This window comes from Limulus polyphemus, unplaced genomic scaffold, assembly GCF_000517525.1.
Source record: "Limulus polyphemus unplaced genomic scaffold, Limulus_polyphemus-2.1.2 Scaffold641, whole genome shotgun sequence".
Lineage (NCBI taxonomy): Eukaryota > Metazoa > Arthropoda > Merostomata > Xiphosura > Limulidae > Limulus > Limulus polyphemus.
The window spans coordinates 233,493-250,078 of NW_013666251.1; the positions used below are offsets into that span (position 1 = coordinate 233,493).

A 16,586-nucleotide genomic window follows, 5' to 3' on the forward strand; every position below is an offset into this window, starting at 1 on the left:
AATATTACCTGCAAAATGACAGAAACTCTTCATTGATAAGTCTTCAAACTTTTCCTGATGTGTATAAAACAAATTTGCTGAAAATAATTACACAGCAGCTTATGTACACACTATCACACTATAAACAAATCACCATAAAAATCTGGTTAAAAACCAAAAGTGTTTTTGTTGTCAGTCTACCCAAATAACAAAATTCAAGGAAGTGCACATTATTTTAAAGTAGAAAAACATAGATCTAATCTACAAACTATTTCACCAGAAACAAGTTTTAATAACCAGAAATGATGAATGTATTTTCTATAATATGACTTTTCATACATATTTAAAGAAAATTGTGCTCACATCTACCTATGCCACACCAAAAAAAAAATTTTTAGACAGATGGTCTGTTCTAACTTTTGATTTACTGCTTTAGCTTCTCTAGCCCTTAATGCTCTTTAGTAGCAAACTTGGTTTATTAGATAAACTACCATGTGGTTATTAGTAATAACATGTTTAGAAAATATTTTGGTTTTAAACCCTATTTTACATACAAATCTTAATTTTTAAATTGCTGTACCTTATGTCATTATTTGCTTCTAAAAGATAGTTGATTAACACATGCATACACTTTAGATATCAAGTTATAGTGCTCGACAAAGAAAAGTGAAGAATGAACAACTAATTTATCAAAGTAGTGGAACAAAATAAGACAACAGTTATTGAACAGTGCTTATAAAAATAATTTACACAAGACAATGAAATAATAAATTTATCATATCAATCCTAGGGATACGAGTAGCCCATAGGTCAAAGTGCATATGTTATGAACATTTTTACAGAATTAAGTTCAAAATTTAATTAAACAATATTTTCAACGTATATCAATAAAAGTGGCATCAAAACATACTTTTTAATTCAAAATTTTATATTATCTAAGTTTTAATTTCTAAATTTCAAAGAAATACTTAAATAAGTTCTCAATCTTCACTTTTCTTTGACACATGATGCTTCTTGCTCACTGAATTCTCCCCGATATGGGTTTCGAAGTGTCCAACCAATCACAAATACAAACAATAGATAATTACAGGTCAAAACATAAAATTTGATCCTCCTACTTTCTCATTTCTTTTATATCAACACATTTGTCAAACCCACAAGAAAGGCTACTTACTCCCATCTTATCATAGGTTTCAAGGCACTTATCTAAATCACGTGTACTTATTTGACCAATATAACAAATAGAAAAAGCATTTTTTCTTCCACAAAAAACTTATTTTTTTTTGTAGGCTTATGTAGACCAAGGCTTCAGGTTTTTTGTTTATGTTTCTGTGTTTGTTGTTGTTTAGCTCTGAGCAGCTAATAGAATTTTGTAAACCTATTTATAGCTTAGTTAGAAAGCCAGGTAGATTATAGTAGTTTTAGAACATTCCATTCTAGTGCCAGTTATTTTTTGTTTGAAAATGCATATTTGAAAACTATGTGAATCATTTTTTGAACAACCTTCATAGTGAGAAAAAAGTAGAGTTACTAAAGCATGGTAAACAAGTGCAAAAGAGTCAATACCTAAAGTAAGTGCTAAATTTCTTCAAAAGTAACAAATTAAAACTTCTCAGGTTAGGCAACAACAATAGATAATTTAAGATTTTTTGAGCTTAAAATCTGAGCTCAAACTATGTGCAACTTGATCACCATTTTATTTGTGGAGGGAAAATACAGGCTTTCACTGTGATATACTGCTTTTCATGGAGTAATAAACAACTTCCTCGCAAAAAAGTCTGGCAATAAAACAGTAAAAAAAACATGTTAAAAGGTTAACATCAGAAACTGTGAAGATAATTAAGTTGAAGACAAATTTTGCATTAAAAGAAGACAAAAAAGGCATTATTCATTGTATTTCACATTTTCAACTTTTCCTATCACTGTACACTGATGAAAGACTTATGTTTACTAATATTTTGTTAAATTTCATGAAGATATGCTTAGTACATCCAAAATTAAAGCATGTATAGTTTCACAGCTACAGGGGATTACAAGGTTGGTTAATTTGACCAAGTTTGTATGCATAGGGTTAAAAGAAAAACAAGTGATGGAAATTTTGCAGCCATTAAAGAACCTAAGAGAAACAGAGACATTGTAGTTTACAGTACATAGATTTGTTTAAAAACTAAATATTAAGAAAGGGTGGTACATGACATTACCAGTAATTAAATCTATATAAAGTATTACACATTAAAGTTAAAAAGAGCACAAATGATTATTGCCATAGTCTCTGAAAGTAAGTAAAAAAAAAAATTTTGAACTTTACAAAAAACTAAATATCCTTTGGCCATCTGCTCCTGATCCATTTAACTTAACTCTTTCAGCACGGGCTCTGTCCCTGGGAATGACCTTGTAATAATTTTGTGCTTGTTATAGTTTTCATGCTATAACTTTTAAAATAGTAAGTGTATGTCAACAAAATTTGGCAGATTACCAGTAAACATTAAAATGCTTTGATACACAAAATATCAAGTCTTAAGGTTTGTTAAGCAATGTTTTTCTCATGTCTAGTTTTATTCTTTTTCCATGTTGCCTATCCAACATGAAAAGTAATTTTCATTTTAACATTAAAAATACTTTTATGCATCAGAGAAATTTTGAAATTTCACACGAGTAATCTTTATAATGTCCAAATAGTTATCAAATGTTTCTTAACAAAAAGTTTTTATATTTTATCTGTAATTTTCAGTAATTAATCTCTGTACGGGTTCAGTAAATTTGACCAATCTCGCAACCACCAGAAAAAAATTAGGAAATAAACATAAATTATGCATCTTTCATTCTAGAATGAATACAAATTATAACATGAAAACATAAACGTTTAGATGAAGTAGCTTAAATACCCCACGAGGATTTTTTTTTCATTATCTTACCTAATCCAACCTAAGTTTCTAATTTGTACATTTTAGTTACTTTTATACTCATACATAAAGAATACACAGGAAAAACAAGAAATACAGTACTTACCTGGGTCTCTGTGTCAACTGTCAATGAAACTTAATCCTTTTTTTTTATATATATATACTAATGGTACTACTACACTAAATAATTTATTTAATTAATGAAAAAGCCTTTTCAAAGTTTAACCTAAGACTATGCAAGCTTCAAATCTGAAGCAATGAAAAATAATTGTGTTTGTAATACCTGTAAATGAACAAAATCAAATAATTCACACACTTACTAAGCCCATAACATTAAATTGCACAATTCCCAGTTAGCTCAGATGAGATAGAAAAACTTACTTTAACACGATCATGGCGATTGTTGAATAACTGACATCGTCGTATAGAAGACAAAACTGGGTCTGAGGAATCATCAATCATGTTGTGGGAACAAATAGGTGGCAAGGTTGTTCGCTAAATTGTTACCAATCAAAACTCAGTTAGTTAAAAAATGTATCTATGTTACATCTATTTATCTATGTCAACAATAACCATTTTTCATTGTTATTAGTTCTATTTCAATAAAATTAACCAAATATACTTTAGTTCATAAAAAGAGTTGAAGCTTTCCTTTAAATTATTCACAGTGATATACAAGCTCATTTTCATGATATGTAAAAATGAAAAGAACTTTAAAAGAAATAAAAAGTTGGTGTGAAAGATGGCAAACAGTACACCACTCCTCAGACAAGAGGAGTTATTACTGGTACCACTCCACTCTTTATGAGAGTTTCTTCTATCTGCATGGGCACATTCTTAAAAGAAAGCCAATATACTAAACAAATTAGAGACCTTGAGTATAAAGCAAAAAATAAAATAATGAAGTCTGATAGAATTTTGTATTTGGAATGTTTTAAAACCATTTTTTGCTTTACTAAAACTTCTTCAAGATATGACAAGAAAACAAAATTTAAAGTAAAACAAATGATTTTTAGGCAGTATTCGTGTAAAAGAATCTAACCTGAGTAGCATAAATACATCTTTTTAATTTCACAATATCTTCTGGTAAAATCAGCTGATCTCCTTTAGGTATCTGGCCACTGGAAAAAAACATCAAAGTTCAAGATAATAATCAATTTTTGAAAATGTTTAAGAGAGAAAACGACTAATGTAATATTGATGTATAAAGTGTACTTAGATAAATAATTTCAAAGTATTATTTTTATATATATGAAACTTTTTCTTTTCATTGAACATAGAAGAATAAAGCTCCAAATGAAATAAAAATGAGGACTGGCAACTACTATTAAGCTATAATGAATCCAAAAGGAATTGCCATTAAATTATGATAACTGTATTAATTCTTATGTCACAAAGTTTTCATTAATTGAATATTAAAACTGAATTATGGGGATTTTAGGGCAAAAGTGCTGTAATACCTAGAATACTCATGAACTTTGCTCAAATATGTGGGTACTTGAGTTCACTAAGATACAATTTCTTACTGTGACAGCACAAATTCTGGTGAACAAATATATGCCTGCCATTCTTAGCCCACAAAGTAAAAATTAATGAGAATGTGGTAACACACGAATTAATACAATTATTTTCAAAATATCATCAATTCCCAGCAATTCCTTTTGTGTGACAATCTATATAGTTTAATTACATTTTCTTTGATGCAAAAGGCTTCTTGGACATGATAACAGAACATGGTAAAATTTTAAATTTCATCACAAAAAAGGATTATTTGGAAAGACTTAGCACAGAAACTGATTGTAAATATGTTTTTAATTCCTGTAACAGAAACTTTATGAATTTTTGATACAGAAACTGACTTTAAGAAAGTTGTACATTTCAGTGTAAGAATCACTCTTTTGTAGAATTTTCTGAGGTAAAGAATTCAAAGATTTAATCTAGTTTAATTAGATCAAAAATACCAATAGTCTGTTTCCAAAGTTTTAAACATAATGTTGAAACTCACCTTAAACATACTTCAAACATCCTCTTTCCAATCTTAGACTGTATGTCATGTACAGTATCACGAAGTTGTTTACAAATAGCTTGACCTCGTAGAGATTCAACATTAAAATTGTTTATCCGAGCAGGAAAAATGAGAAATGCAACAACAGTCATATCACTTCCTGCAGCCTGAAAATGTCACACACACACATTTCATATTAAAATAAACCTTCAATAATAGACCTAATTAATACCCAAATATTAACCCTATCGTGACAGGTAACGTGTCAAAGGACATGTCATCTCGTCGTTGACTTGCCTTCAAAATTTTATTGAACTACTATTTTATGAATTTATGTCAATAAGTTTGTTATCAAATTGTAGATTATAATTCAAATTTTAATATTATACATCAGTTAATTTCTTAATTTAAAAGTAAATATAAAAATAAAAAAAACACCTAAACATTGATTTTTGTGTGTCACATGGTATGTTGAATGCAGCACTAGTTCAAATTAGATGGTTGCGATGTCAGAATACAAAGTCTATAGTTTCATACAATTTAGGAACTCAAACTACCAATATTGACAAGCTAAAATATAAAACAAGAACCTCTTATTTGTTCTATTTACTAAGATATCACTCATGTACTGAATCAAACACAGTGGCCCCCCACCCACTTCTTTCCATTTTTGGAAACACTCCCTTATATACACTTACTTCTATATACGACATGAATAACCAATTGAAAGCTCAGAATGTCCCCCTAGATTTCAAGATTCCAACCAATAAGGTAAGTCTTTAGTGAGCTTGAAATTTCATATTTTTTTAAGACTCAAATACAGCTTAGTTACTATGCTTCATATATTATAGTGAAATTCTATGGTATTGATTTAGTAATTTATGATTATTTCTTTTATTTAAAAAGTATATATAAAACCTAAAAATAATTTTCTTTTCACATCCTTTACATGGGAAATTTCACTAGGCTTTGCAACCTATGACAAGCAGCAAACAAGTACAAAAGTCATAACTAGAAAAGATAATTGTTTGTTTTACTTCTTTAAAACACATAAAACACAGCAAAGAAAGGTCACTTTGTAAAGGCCAGTTTTATATTATTGGATATGGTATAACACACATGCGCTCCTCATCATGATAACTTCTGTCTTGTTAGTCAGGCATGGCTGAAAGGTCAATATAATAAAAATAACAAATATACATAAATGTATGATGTTATGAGATTTAAGCTATTTAGACTAAACATTTGTGTTTTCATGTTACAATCTGTAGTCATTCTAGAATGAAAAAAGCATAATTTAAATTTATTTTCTAATTTTCTTTGGTGGTTAACAGGCTGGTCAGATTGACAGACCCTATAGAGTTAGAGTAGAGAAAATAATATAAAATATATAAAGTTTTACTGAAAACCAACATTTGAATTGTATTTAGGAGGTTTTAGAGATTACACAAATAATATTTAAGATTTTGGGGATGAACAATAGTTTTCAGTTTTAATGGGAAAATTACTTTGTACTTGGATTGGTAACAAAACAGACTTGATATTTTTACAAACAAATCTATAATAAAAGTACTTTATTAACAATTTTTTTTTGTGTAAGAAAGACTTGTAATCTGTACTAAAAGTCTACCAAATTTTGTGAAGATAAACTTACTGCATTAAAAATTACAGTATAAATATTTAACTGCTGTATTATACTGAGCCTGTCACAAAAGGGTTAAAAACAAAAATTTCCTGAACAAAAATTGATGAATACCCAGACAATCATTAGAGATGAGTAATTCATGTCAAGTTTAAGGTACACACTCAACATTCATCATAAATATAAGTTTATTCAATATCGAAAGACAAAAAAAATTCAATTGTTACAGGATTATATGATCTGTAAACATACCTTAAGAAAGTGATTCAGACGAGCAAGGGCTTCAATGAACATGTCAGCTCCTTTGTTTGAAAATTCATAACGTCCCGCAATGAAACAATAAAGAGTTTTGTCCAGGTCAAAGTCATAATGTCTACAACAGAATACAAACAAGATATATCAGAATTTTGTAACACACAGCTTAGCAACTCAGTATAGGCAAAGAAGTGGAAAGCTAAAAGAACTTACTGTGCAAAGAGAAGTTCACTCAAAAAATACTATCATGAAGCAAAACAGCAAACAAGATACAAAATAATTAAATACCTTATAAACCAAATAAATTTTCTTGAAGTTTAAATGAACTGACAACACTCAAAATGAAATAAATAACTAAGAAAAAATGAAAGTAAACATTACAGATTAATCAATGTGGAATTACTTTAACTAAAGTAAAACTACATTTTTAAACAAATACACATTTTCATTTTTGCTTGACCTTACAAGAAAAAGACAAAAAAGTTTTAAAAATACATTGTAAAAGGTACTTTACACTTCTTTTACACAGTTAAGTAGACTTAACTATAAATGTCCTATATTTAAAAACGTACCCATAGAAATGACCTCTGACAAAGTCGTGAATTTTTTCTTTTGCTAAAGCATGAAGATTCTGAAATTCATGAAGTGCACTAAACTTCTTCACATTCAGCCCATTTGGTGTTACTATGTCTGAAGAAGTAAAGTCAGACTTTTCATTATTAAAAATAGATGTTAACTAAACAGAAAAATTAATCATGGTTTAACAACATTTAAGCAGTTAAACAAAGCTTTTTAAGTACCGGTAATCTTACATTCATAATAATTAAATTTTTTAAACTATTAAATCTTGTTAAAATTATAAACAAGTGTGGATAAGTTACCAGTTGCAAATCTACTGATGAGCTTCAAAGTCTAATTCATAAATAAATAAATTAAAAAAAGGTCAGGAGTATGTTACGATCTCAAAAAACATTTCAGGAAGAAAATTAAAATATACATCAGATTTACTTTCTTGAAATGTAAAATGAAATTAAACAGAGAAAATAAATTATAATAGTACAGGAGCCAAATATTTTGAAAGAGAAATAACAAAAAAAATTTCACTTAAAAAGTTTTAGTGAACTTAACCTTCTGGATAGAGGTAGGTAAAAGTGCACATCACAACCTATTTACAGCTACATTAAAAATATAATTAAACTACTTCATTATTAATTAATGTATGTCAATAAACTAGGCATCAAAACATAGTTAATAAACGAAGTTTTAATATTATTCAAGTTTTAATTTCTTAATTCCAAAAGAATAAATTTAAGTAAATTATTATTCTTCATTTCTTTATATCATGAAATTTCTTCGCTCTGAACTGCACAATTTACTTATCCCTTCCATTCCTATTTGAGCTTCTGAGTTTTAATATAAATTACAAACTTATAGTATAGATATTGCTAAGACCTAATCTAAATTTATAGCCTTCAATCATCTTTATTTACAGAAACAAATTAGAAAGTCAAACCCACATGCCATGCCTTCCTATCACAGTTTTCTAAAATATGATGATAATTCTTTTTCTGTTTGTTAACTGAATTACTTAACAAGCAAGCCTGTTCTCATAACTGTTTTCAAATTATTTGTTCTACAAATTCAAAATTGCTATTGTCAAGTTCACCTTTACCAAGTTAGGGAAATATTTTAATGCACTTATAGCTTAGTTAGAAAGCTAGTTAAATTACATTAGTTATAGGACAATGTGTTCTTTGTTCATATTATTATTTTGTGTTCCTAATTGAATATTTGACATAACTAAAATTCAGTAAAGTACCAAAATAATTATCTCAAAGTTAACCTTTATCAAGACTTCAACTGCAAAAAGTACAAGACCTATACATAAGTACTAAATTTTTTATGTACATTTTTGACTGTTATAAAAGTAACTAAAATGCAAAAATTAGAAAATTATTAGATAAGAAAACATGTGAAAAAAATGTAAGTAAATTTCTCAGTGAAGTATGCATGTGAGTTGCAATGTAATTGAATACTTTGTTTTACTCTAACTTAAGTTATTTGTTCACCATTATTTGTTTATAGCTTTTTATGCATGTTTAGTTGTTAGACACAGTTAAAAAAAAATAAAACAACAGAATTAAGTAAAATCAAATGTAAACTGTTATGAAACTGAGACTGTTTAGCATTAATAATTGTAATTTTCTGTTACAATCTGCTGTTATTCTTGAAAGAAAAAGGGGAATTTAGATTTTGTACTTTTTTATGGTGATTAAGAGGTCGGTCAAATGGACTAAACCAGTACAGAGTTAAGTAGAGAAAATAACAAATAATATATAAAGTTTTACTGAAAAACTTTTGACATTCATTTAGAATGTTCTAGAGGTTGAACAAAAGAAATATAACAACTAAAACTTGAAAAAAATATTTTTAATCTTCACATGAAAATCAACTTGCACTCAGAATAGTCAGATTATGACTATTATAAATCATCAGGCAAATCTTTAGTAAAAATACTTTATTAAAAAATTTGATTTTTTGTGCACAAGACTTGTAATGATTACTAAAAGCTTGACAAATTTCATTAAGATACACTAACTGTATTAAAAGTTATATTATGTATAATTCAATGGTTACATGGTGGTTAGTAAAAAGGTAGTTCAAAATGACCGAATCTGTATACAGAGTTCACCAGAAAAAACATGAAAAAATATTAATTTAATAATAATTTTGTCTGTTCAGCCATTTTACTTCATAAACTGTATGTTAGAAACTTCTTTGCACTTTAAGTAAGCATTTTCTTATCTGAGTAGGTCTTTATGCATCCACAGAAAAATTCCCAGTAGTATATTCATTAAATGAAAATTCTTTACAGTAAGTGTAATTACATCAGTATATTTTTAAAACAATTCTTTACTTATTAGGCCACAATCTTGCAAAATTCTAAGAATACACCCCTTCCCAAGCAGGTATTGCAAAACTAGTAATTTTTTTAGAATGTAGATTTTTTACACAAATAATTTAATAAAATTTTCCAAAAAACTATTACCTGACCCGAGAATAATATAAAATAGGGAAATGAATAATGAGTTATAAAGGATAATAATATGTTTTCAAAAAAAGGGAGCTGGGATCATATGTTACCAGGCTTTCTTTTCAGCAGGTGTTCTGCTTCAAGGGCAGTAATGTCGGAGACAGTGGTGAAGATGTGGGCACTATGAACAGCAGCTCGTTCCATGCAGTAACGATGGTAGATGCTGCGATCTCCAGCTTCTTTGTCTAAGTTGAACTTAAAGAAAGTTAATTTTTCATTACTTTGGTGTTTTTATAAGAATATTTGAGAACATGCAAGTCAAAGGTTTTAACACCATACAAAAATAGGCATTTCTTTCTTACTCACCAATAAATGATTTGTTAGTTCTTTCCAGATTCATAATATATATATATACACACACACACACACACACATATATATACACTTTTATTTTAAATATCACATATTTAGCTAAATATACATGTATAAAGAATAAGTTTGATATGTTATAATGACTGTTAAAAATTGTTTAAATCATACTTAGTGACATGAAAAAGTGTGTAGTATGTATTATTAATGAAAATTACATTCCAAGACTAAATTCTGATAGAATTTTCTACTTCCTCAGTGAGGAGATTTCCAGAAAGCCAAACTTTTCAGCATTTAACAAGAATGAATACCTTTCTATTATCATGTGCATTCGAAAGCAGAACATTATTTAATTTCTTTTTGATAATCTGAAATCAATCAAAATTTAATGTTCATAAGTAATTACTATTTTTTGTGCTATTAATAGAGTACAAAAATCTTCTTAACTCTTTCAGCATGGGCTCAGTCCCAGGAAATGACCTCGTAACAATTTTGTGCTTGTTATAGTTTTAAGGTATAACTTTCAAATTAGTTAGCGAACGTTAAAAAAATTTGGCAGATTATCAGTAAACATCACAATGCTTTCATGTGCAAAATATCTAATTTTTTTATTAAATCTTAAGGTTTATAAAGAAATGTTTTTCTCATGTCTTTTTTTTCTTTTCACATGTTTCCTATCAATCATGCAAAGTAATATTCATTTTAATATTAAAAATACTTTTATGTATCAGAAAATTTTGAAATTTCACGTGCAAAATCTTTATGATGTACAGACAGTTATTAAATGTTTCTTAAGAAAAAACTATATCTTATCTGTTATTTTCACTAAAGGATCTCTGTATGGATTCGGTAGATTATTATGCCTTTTTTGTTCTAAAATGACAACAAATTATAACATGAAAACATACATGTTTAGACATTTATACATATACATTATATTGACCTTCCAGCCATGCCTGACTAACAATAAAGAAGTTACAATAAAGCAGCTCACGTGCACTCATGTTACCGTATCAAATAACATAAAACCGACCTTTGGTCTGTGCAAAGTAACATGTCTTGGCCGTATTTTAGTAGAGTAGTATTTTGTAAAATACAGTCAAATTTAAATTTTTTATAAATTATATATGTATATATATATTGCTATTTTGAAATGTTATTAAACTTATTCTTCTTAAAACATAGAACAGTAACTAAAGAAGTAAAGCAAACAATTCTCTTCTAGTTATGACCTTTCTACTTGGTTGCTGCTTGACGTAGGTTGCCAAGCCTTTAAAAAAATTGCATGTGGAGGACATGAAACAAAATATTTTTTAAGGTTTTATACATACATTTGAATAACTAAAAAATCATAAATTACTACATTAATACCATAGAATTCCACTATAATTTACCAAGCTCAGTAACTAAGATGTATTTTAGTCTTAAAAAATATGAAATTTGGAGCAGACTAAAGACACCCTACCTCGTTGAAATATTGGTTCAAAAGAAAGAAATGGTGCCAAGCCCATTAAAAGTGGCTGAAAAACCACTAGGGGGACATTCTGAGCTTCCTATTGGATATTCATGTCATATATATAGAAATAAATGTAAATAATGGAGTGTTTCTAAAAATGGAAAAAGGTGGGAGGGGTGCAACTGTGTTTGATTTATTACATGAGCAATGTCTTAGCAAATTGAAAATATAAGAGGTTCTTATTTTATTATTCTAGCTTGTCAATATCAGTAATCTGAGTTTCTAATTCGTATGAAACTACAGACTTAGTATTTTAACTTCACAAACATCTAATTTGAACCAGTGCTGCATTCAACATACCATGTGACACACAAAAATCGATGTTTGTGTTTTTTAAGTTTTTGAATTATGAAATAAGCTAATGTATAACATTAAAATTGTAATTATAATCTACAGTTTGATACCAAAGTTTCTTACATAAATTCATGAAATAGTAGTTCAATAAAATTTTAAATACGAGTCAACATGAGATAACATGGCATTTCACCTGTGACTCGCCTCAAAAGGGTTAATTAAATCATAAATACCTCTGTTTAGTAATAGTTTTGATTTAAAATGGTATTACTTTATAATTTCTTTTGAAATCAATCTTTCCAATGTAGCAATGATATTAGTTTAAAACTTCTTATTTATAAAAATAATGTTAAGAATAGAAAAGAGAGTATCTGAAGATACACCATTTCTAAATTTTGGAACCATATTCTGTTCAAATGTAAAATCCACTGAATATTTTTTTTTTCTACAGTGAGCATGCCATGTTAAAAATTTTACATTTCTGGAGCAATAATCTACATCCAACAATTCAAAAATATCGTTGTAATATGCTCTCTTGTAACTGTAGTATACAAACTATTAGTTGGTAGAGCTGGGTGATTAATCAATTTCCTGTGAGCATATATTACATCAATTAGTATCATTTGACAAAAATTATGATTAATGTCACAAAAATAATCCATTAATAGATGTTAGTGTTTCCAGTTGTTACATTTTAGATTATTCCAACTATCAAAGCAATGGAAATATTGCAATTATGATTTTATTTATTATCTTAGATTAATTTATGCTTGTTCAGCTTAACTGATTAGTGTTATCACTCATGAAAATAATCAACTAATTGAAATTAGTGTTTCTGATAATTACTATTTTTTGGTCATTCCAACTATTCAAGTCTAATGTGAAAACAATCATCAGTTGAATGTAATTTATTACTGAGCCTGACAATTAACTGATTAACTAGTAATTCCATTAATCACCCAGCTTTATTTATGGACGAAATTTATCTTTTTATAATATTTGGTAAATGAAGAAATATGTACTTATATATTTTTGCTTGGACAAGTTTAAATGATATAAAAAGACACTGATTTTTTTTTAAGCGTCTTCTTCCCCATTTTAAGGAATTTTAATAACTTTTACTTAGATTTCATAAAGTTTAAACTTGATGCAGAATAAACACCCTTACCTTATCAAGACTGTTATAAAAGTCAACATTAGCAGCACACAAGTATCTTCCAAGCAGAGTGGCATGTGTTGTGAACACTGTGGCTATATCCAAGTGTCGTGTCCGACACAATACCAAACCAATACCTGCTAACCATTCATGAAAATGAGCCACAATAAGGGGACGACTTCTTTCTTTTGATAATTCTTTCAAAAACTGGAAATATAAAAAAAATAAAATTTTCTAACATTGAGGCTGTTGGTAAAAATCATTTTATCAGCTAATCATAATCAATAAAAAAGCAGTAAAATTTAACATTATTATATTTCTTCTTTAACAGAATACAATAATTTGTTAATTGTTATCTGTTTACTCACATTTAATTTTTATAGCCAGAGTTTTAAGATAAAAATTATTATTTAACTACAGATTAGAAGCATCTAAGTATGCTTTAACTTAGAATGACTTTAAGCAGGCTGATAGTAAGACACACAGTGGTTTTTCTATATATCTGCAACACAAAGAACAGATATGACTGACCACGCATATATGGCATGGGGTCAAGGAGCACATGTTATGAACTTATAGAATTACATTCAAAATTTAACAGAATGTGCACAAGGCACCAACCCTGAATTGGAGAAGGAATATTGACTATAATTCCAAATCTATGAAGTATATGTACAGGTCTGTTGTACACAAAAACCATGTGTAACAAAAATATTTGTACTCAAGATTTGTTTGTGAATTAACAAGTCAGTCTGACTCACACTCTTAACAAGTCGGTATGCAAGATGATGTTCACATGAAGAATAAAAGTTAACATTTTCTTACACTGGAAAAGTATTTACCTTCTCTCACACAAAAGGCTATCTCGATTGTTGAATGCCCTCTAATCATTGCTAAAATAATTTTAGTAACCAGCACACAAGTCTTTATACCTCACCAGTTTCGCACCATTTCTAAACACATACGTACCATGTGACTACTCTCCACCAATATTATTGGACCACCTATAACGGCACAACTAGCTCCCTCTGCTATGCCCGCTCAATCCTCACTTCTGAGAATTGGCAAGTACTAGAATAAAAACACCAGTTTTAGTGAAGAAGGAGGATGTGAAGTGTGTGAAAGGAGATAAGTACTTATTGTAAATACATTTTCAGTGTAAGAAAATGTTAACTTCCATAATGGACTTTCCTCCTCTCACACAAAAGGCTAAAATTCCATATAGCAAAGATGGTGAGCCAGTTTAGGTGCACAAAGAACAAACCAAGTAGAAAGTGACCACCCAGAATGAACTGGTGTGCTCAGAGAAGAAAATGAAGCACACCTGTGGGGTACTGAATTACTTCTGGAACAGGTATGCTCTTCACCTAGAAATTAGGAAAGTAACATAAAATGGGCAAAAAAGGGAATGCTTGCACAACTGTTAAGAAAGTGCAAACTGTATCAACATATAACAAGATTAAAAAAATGTAATAACAATAAGTGAGTAGGACACGTGGACTGTGTTATCGATACCCAACAACCCCAACCGTATGTAAACAGAGTGCCGTATATCAAGCAACTGGAATTATGAAAAGGAAGTAAGCAGTGGTCATAACCAGACAAACTCCCAAAACCACCCTCTGAGCAAAAAGTATGATAAACTGAACCCAACATTATGGGGTTTTGGCATTGTCTTGACTCACCCATAAGAACAGGGAAATCTGTAACCGGTATTATGGGTAAGATCATCACACACTCAACTGTAAATACAGGGTAGAGACATCCTGTATTCAGAATTATGAGGAGGACAAGCAGCATTCACCCAACTGTAGGAACAGAGCATAGACGTCCCATAGCCAGTATTATGAGGAAGATGAAGTCTCTCAAACCCAACCGTAGAAGAAGGAAAGACCCTTCTGCAACCGGAATTAACAAGAGAGGCATCTACTGCACACAACTGTAGGAACAGAGCATTGTCATCCTGAACCCAGAATTACAAGGAGTATTCCATGTAGGCTGGCCCAAAATAACATTTGATCGTTGGTTTTATTGGGTACGGTCTGCCAAGGCAAAAAATATCCAGGGTAAGTGCCAGTAGGGAACCAGGTTCACCCTCTTTTCCTGAATGGATAAGCAAGCATAATTGAAGTAACACTCAGGAGGAAGCCTCCATGGTCCACCACCCTATTGACTGGGAACTGAGAGTGGTAAGGACTCACATGCTATACTCAAAGGAAAGGGAGTAAAAAGGCTGTGGGGAGTCTAGAGGAATGTCACACAGGAGACAGTGCAATGGGTGGCTGTGTTTTCCTATTTTGAAAAGCAAACCAAACCTGATTAACCCATTAACAGCTGCAGGAGCAGCTCAGTTGCCATTTTCTGACTCACAGATAAAACTGAGTTACCATCAATCACAATAAAATGGTAATTATCATCATTCGCATAGAGTTATAGTTATATATGTGCGACTGACGGATATTTCCGTCATTTGCAGCTGAGTCATAGAACTTCAATGACAGAAATATCCGTCATCCGCAGTTAATGGGTTAAGGAATCAAAGGGTCGGCAGGGATAGGCTTCTGCTTCACTCAGGAAGTCCAAGATTGATGCTCCACTAAAAGATATATTTATCATACATAGATATACACATGCACCACTGAGAAAGCAGTGGCCTTACAGAAACAACCCATCTCAACTGTGAGCATAATATAATTACTACATTTAGTGAAGGTTTGAGACAAAGCACACCTGGCCAGGCAACACCTGCCACTAGGTGGGATCCGTAAAGAAGCTGAAAAGAAAACATAAAAGAAAGGAAATGAGCAGACTTACCCCAGTTAAAGGTGAATGGACATGTATAGAATTACCATGGGAGGAAGATGATATCCACCAAAGGAAAAAATAGCTGGTCTAGTAGTTGTCCCCATACCAACATGGACAATTTCTTCCAAGGGGAGGCAAACCATAAAGAAATGGGAATAAAAACCCAGATGAGTGGGAAACACCTGCTCAATAGCTCCTTTGTGTAAGAGGTCTTGAATGGCCTTGGCAAGATGACTGAGAGAGGAAGGATCCCAAGGAGGAGGAGGAGAGGAAATTGGGGAAGAGAAATGGGGTGGGGAACTGAACCAAAGGCAAAAACTTTCCAACAGAACCCATAGAATCTAAGGATCTGTTGTGAAGTGCCCCCACACCATTGAAAAGTGGAGCAATTTGTCCCCCACAGTACAGGGAACCTCTGCTGTGTCACCAATAATGCTGGTGTATGTCTGAATGGGCATAGGTAAAGCGAGGATAGAGATGGGAATGCCATGAGGAATGTAAAGGACAGGGTGTGGAAGGAGGAGGGTGGGAAACCAGGCTTGAACTTCCTCAGCAGTTAAATAATCGGAAGGTGGACTTTCACATAGTAAGGTAGGGGAGGAATCATAGGCTATAGGGGAAACACCTA

General features: G+C 30.4%; 1 protein-coding gene across 1 annotated transcript in view; it reads right to left on the reverse strand.

Annotated features, from left to right (window-relative positions):
* Positions 1-16,586, reverse strand: part of LOC106459638 (glycogen [starch] synthase) — a 45,084-nt gene that overhangs the window by 17,731 nt on the left and 10,767 nt on the right. The window contains exons 4-10 of the mRNA XM_013919270.2: positions 13,166-13,360; positions 9,929-10,073; positions 7,357-7,474; positions 6,782-6,902; positions 4,888-5,054; positions 3,925-4,003; positions 3,264-3,377 (exon numbers count right to left, since the gene is read on the reverse strand). Of these exons, the coding sequence (XP_013774724.1) occupies positions 3,264-3,377; positions 3,925-4,003; positions 4,888-5,054; positions 6,782-6,902; positions 7,357-7,474; positions 9,929-10,073; positions 13,166-13,360 (939 nt within the window). The remainder of the gene's footprint in view (positions 1-3,263; positions 3,378-3,924; positions 4,004-4,887; positions 5,055-6,781; positions 6,903-7,356; positions 7,475-9,928; positions 10,074-13,165; positions 13,361-16,586) is intronic.